This window comes from Amphibalanus amphitrite, unplaced genomic scaffold (assembly GCF_019059575.1).
Source record: "Amphibalanus amphitrite isolate SeventyFive unplaced genomic scaffold, NRLGWU_Aamphi_draft 000301F_arrow, whole genome shotgun sequence".
Taxonomy (NCBI): domain Eukaryota; kingdom Metazoa; phylum Arthropoda; class Thecostraca; order Balanomorpha; family Balanidae; genus Amphibalanus; species Amphibalanus amphitrite.
This window is the reverse complement of record NW_024881796.1, coordinates 35705-40709: the sequence shown is the minus strand read 5'-3', so window position 1 is coordinate 40709 and position 5005 is coordinate 35705. Positions and strand designations below refer to the sequence as shown.

At 58.8% G+C, this 5005-nt stretch overlaps 1 protein-coding gene across 1 annotated transcript; it reads left to right on the top strand.

The window, feature by feature from the left end:
- The first annotated feature begins 348 nt into the window (after nucleotides 1-348).
- LOC122387865 (Krueppel-like factor 1) lies at nucleotides 349-2412 on the top strand. The gene is made up of 2 exons (XM_043378446.1): nucleotides 349-546; nucleotides 1159-2412. Exons 1-2 carry the CDS (start codon nucleotides 460-462, stop codon nucleotides 2110-2112), a joined length of 1041 nt encoding a protein of 346 aa, XP_043234381.1. The 5' UTR covers nucleotides 349-459; the 3' UTR covers nucleotides 2113-2412.
- The last annotated feature ends 2593 nt before the right edge of the window (nucleotides 2413-5005 follow it).

Below are 5005 nucleotides of genomic sequence, written 5' to 3'. Positions count from 1 at the left end.
CCGGCCGCTCCAAATAATCACATCGCCGTCACTCATCGCGGCTGCCCCAGCTGACATGTTTTCGCACAGAGAGGAAGGGCTGGGTCGGTCGGCCACCACCTGGGTCCCGCTCGTGTCGACCCGTGGCCGCTGTTTTTTTTTTTACGGCGGTATCGGCGGCGGCGCGGCGCGGCGCGGTAACGGCGGTGACGGCGGCGGCGGTGCCGCGCGGCCGGCCGGCCGGCTCGGCTGTCGGGCCGGCCCGGAGCGGCGCGCGGCCCGCTATTGGTCGCCGCTGGAGCTCGGCGAGCGCCCATTGGCCGAGCGTGACATCAGTAAGCATGACAGAGAGGTGGGAGGCCCGTCGGGTCGCCGCCAACACTCGATCCTACCTGGCCGCGCCGTGAGCATACAGCCAGCGTCGTCGTTTCGCCGCCAGCCATCATTTGCCTTATCAGCAGTCGGCTGCCCACGCGTCCGATGTTAGGCGGGGCGGGCGGACTCTCGCCGTTGCTAGGAGACCAGGTGGTGGCCATGGCGACAGAGATCACAGATACTCCGGACATGGTGAGTACTCCAGACACTCTCCGACATTCCATGAAGCTGTTTACCTGTTTTGGTTCATGTGTCAGTCAGTGTAATCGGTAATGGCCTGTCTTGCTTTGGTCTCGCTCTCGTTTCGCTTTGGGATTTATTTCGTCTCGCTCACGTCGTACAACTTTCTTGCCCGGCGACCCCGATGAATTTATGGAGTGTTCCTTTCCCTTGTCACTCGAGCTATTAGGGGCTTTTTATTATTTTGCCATCGCCACTTGGTTACTGATCACATTTAGATTTGTTCGATAATCGATCAATCCGGCGTATCAATCGCAGCCAGGTCGGGCGGGAGTTTTTGTCACAGTCAGCCGACCGCTCGTATCTTTCCGATGTTTCAATTGCCCCGTTTTTGTGGCGGCCAACTTTTAGTGCAATTACCGCCTGTGAGGGTGCCGCGAACAAAAAGCGGCGTGGCCGTGATGTGCCGATAGCCGACGGCACAGAGCTCTTCAGCAACCACTGCAGCCCCACTGGTTGACCGGGTCACTTGAACCGCATCGTGTCGGCCTTGTGATCCGACCTCCGTGACATTGAATAAAAAAACTGTCATCATATCTGACCGACACATCTCCACCATTGCAGGTCTGGCAGGACATTGAGCACGTGCTGCTCAGCGACAGTATGGAGAAGCCCGCTCCGGCGGCGGCGCCGTCGCCCCCGACGCAGGCGCCGCCCGCGTCGCCGCCGACGCTGGCCAGCAGCTACGCGGCCGCCTCTTGGGCCGAGTACCCACAGCAGTGGTCGGCAGGCGGTGAGTGGCTTCACTACTTCGCCGACAACGCGCTCAGCAGCCGAGTGGACGGCTTCGGCGGAGCTCAGTCGGCGCTGACGGAGGCCCAGAAGATAAAACTGGAGGCGGGCTGGCCGGGCCCGGCCGGCTCACCACAGTCGGCCAGGCAGCAACTGGAGGCCGCACACGGCTATGGAGAGATGTTCTACGGCGATAACGGCTGCATGAGCGGCTACATGTCTCCCCCGGTGACGCCCGAGAACCGGCTCAAGTGGCATCATCAGCAGCAGCATCACCAACAGCAGCAGCAGGCGCATCAGCAGCAGCAGGCGCACAAGGGCTTCAGCGGCTACTACCCGACGGCCGGCGCGGCGTGCGGCATGCACACCAACGGCCTGGTGACGCCGCCCTCGTCACCGCAGTTCCTCGCCAACGGCGGCTACCTGTCGGCGGCCCCGGCGGGCACCCCGACCAGCCTGCACGCGCTGCCGCCGGCCGCCAAACCGCGCCGCCGCCGGACCTGGGCCAAACGGAAGGTCATCATCCACACCTGCGCCCACCCGGGCTGCACCAAGACATACACCAAGTCCTCGCATTTGAAGGCGCATCAGAGGACGCACACGGGGGAGAAGCCGTACCAGTGCACGTGGAAGGGCTGCGGCTGGAAGTTCGCCCGCTCGGACGAGCTGACGCGCCACTACCGCAAGCACACGGGCGACCGGCCGTTCCAGTGCCGGCTGTGCGAGCGGGCGTTCTCGCGGTCGGACCACTTGGCGCTGCACATGAAGCGCCACGCCCAGATGTGAGCCTGTGCGCCTCTGTCCCCACGCAGCCGGCAGCCCTCCACTCATGAAATCTAGTCATCCGCGCGTCGCATTCTGTCAGTATTATGTAACGACGCGACGAGCGACCGACGAGTGTGTGTCCTCTCTGTCCCCACCGTGCAATTGTTTGAGATCGTGTACAAGGAATGTCGACTGCGATAAGGACGGCGCACGAAACGCCGCTGTCACCGCTATGATCGCTTCCAGACTTCGAATTTTGACCTCCCGTGACATGTTTGTACATTGTTATTTGTATAAATACATATCATTTGTAATAAGTCATCTATTTTGTTCTGGTGAGGAGCTCAGTGCGGGATTCATTACGATAGTATCTCAGGAATTCTGACACAACTGTTATTCTAACACATATTTTACGATAAACTACACCAAGCGGCGTTCCATGCGCACTTGCACGCATATTTACATACGTGCTGGCTGGTCTGCGTGCGGGCCGGGCCGGTGGCAGCGGCGGAGGCGCGGCATCCGTCGGGGCCTCCGGCAGTGGCGGGTGGCGGTCGGCAGGCCCTCCCCTGTCTGTGGCGCAGAGGCGCCGGTGGGTGGTGTTCGGCAGGCCCTGCCCTGTCTGGTGCAGAGGCGCCGCCGTGGCCGACCGCCGTCCGCGCCGACTTAATCACAAGCTGCGCCACTAATGGCCAGCAATAGACCGCCCCCTTATTGATTACCGCTCGGAACGCAGCAGCGGCGGCTGTGCAGATTCACCAGACTGAGGGCGCCCGCCGCCGCCGCCGCCCCCGCCGCCGCCGTCTCTTGTAGTGTGCGCGTGCCTTCAACATTGCCCTGCCCTGACCCAGCTGCTCAACGCCCCAGCCGCCGGGCACTGGCCGCGTGCCGGCTATTCCCAAACGAGCGCAGTGTCCTCGTCTTGCAGTTTGACGTGAGAACAAGGGAACAGTCAATCATGTCTGAAATGAGACAGAATAGCTGAGCATGGTTTTCTTTGCTAGCGTTTCATAGAAGGATGAAAAGACAAAGAGGACTGGAATGCAGTAAGAATATGTTTTTGGGCAATAGGAAGGAGTGGGACAAAATGAAGAAGGAGAGAAGTAGGATATTGCAATATTTGTCTTTTACTCTGATTCGTTCGCCGATTATTCAGCGAAGGGAGTTGTTAGCCTGTTTAGGCCTTCACAATGAAGTGGCTGTGAATTCTTACTGTAATGCACCTGAACATTTTTTTCTTTTTTATATGTACCTATATTTTGCATTGTGGATATTTAAAATAAAACTGAGGATTTTGGGAGAACTGAGACCGTCTGCCTCTTGCAACGTTTTTTTTTATGCGAGTAAAAACAAAGGTAACGATTCTTTGTTTATGATTGCTTCCCAATATCCTCCGTAATGTCGTTTCAGACTTTCTTCTTTACTTTTCAACGCTCCAGTTTCCTGCAGCTCCCCTGTCCTCCCTATCGTCCTCTGCCTCTCCCTAGTCCCGCTCCAGTGTCGGCTCGAGCCACTCGACCAAGACGGTTCCGTTCGTCGTCCGAGACGGCTCCGTTTGTCGTCCGAGACGGCCCCGTTTGTCGGCCGCTAAGTGGCGTGTAAGCGGTGCCGGCCGCAGACCGCCGGTCGGTGACGCTCCGTTGACGAGAGGCGCTGACCGCGCGACCGACCGACCGGGGACCCGGCGACAGGAAATGCGTCACTGACGGAATGTAGCACCCGCTGCCAGCGCCCAATGCCACTGCGAGTCGCTGCTGAGTCCGAGAGGTCAACATGGGTACGAACTGGGTACACAGTGACGGCTCTCTGCACCTGCCGGAGGGGAGCAGGGAGAGGTGTTAATGCCGACCGGCGCTGCGTCCATGAACGGGGTCGCCGGCCCAGTCAGGGCCAACCGTCGCCACGCCGAGTGGGCGCGAGGTGCGAGGTTTCACTATGAACAACACTCCACAAACACAGCCGCAGTGCCAGTTGTGGTTGTGATATTTCTGATTGTTGTCCCGTCGGGGCGCTCTCCTTTGTGCGGCGGCACTCGGCGGGCCGTTGACGGGCCGCGCTCGCTCCTGTTTTCGCAACGCTGGCCGCCGTTTCGCCGCTCCGGAGGCTTGCTTTGTGTGAGGGATGTAGCGCGCATCCGAGCGCGAGCAGCACTTGACAGCGCGGCCATGGCCGGCAAGTGAAGACATCAGCGTGTCCGTCGTCAGCGACCCTTTTCACCGTGTCATGTTCTCGGGAGCCCCGCACGGCGACACATATGTTTAAACAACCAAACTTAATTTGGCCTTTAAATAGCCAGGAAGCCGCGATAGCGAATGGTACAAAAGATTTCTAATGAAGTTAATTTATTGCCGGAAATGCTTTGTGTAATAATGCCGTGTTCTGTTTGCCTGTGACTTGAGGCCTGACATAGGCCACGCACGAAAACGGCGGACTGGCGGTGGTTAAATCTGCAGACTCACCACCGCTCGGACACAAAGGGACAAGTTATCCATCCCCACAAGGTGCAGGGCGGAGGGTAGGGTTCTTTATTTGATACAGGTGGAATCGAGCTGGGTCAAATGTGCATGCAGATCCGTCTGAAGCGGACTCAATAAGAAATAATTTAATGATAGCACCGGCGGATGTCAGCAACAATAAAATTATGCATAGCAAAATGGTTCGATTCAATCTTCATGTTCTTTATATGAGCCATCATAAATTTTTAATGTTTACTATGGCCCTCCAGATGAAAGCCAATCCGTAGCGGCCGTGATGACGTGTGAGATGAGCGCCACCCCCGGAAACAATCGGCGTCTGTGGGCTACTGTGGGCGCCCGGCCGGCTCTCTGCGGCCGCAACAATCGGCCCGTCGCTCGGCGCCCGGCCCGCCGTCGGGCGCGGCGCCGCCACGGGCCACCTTTGGCAGCGCTCAATC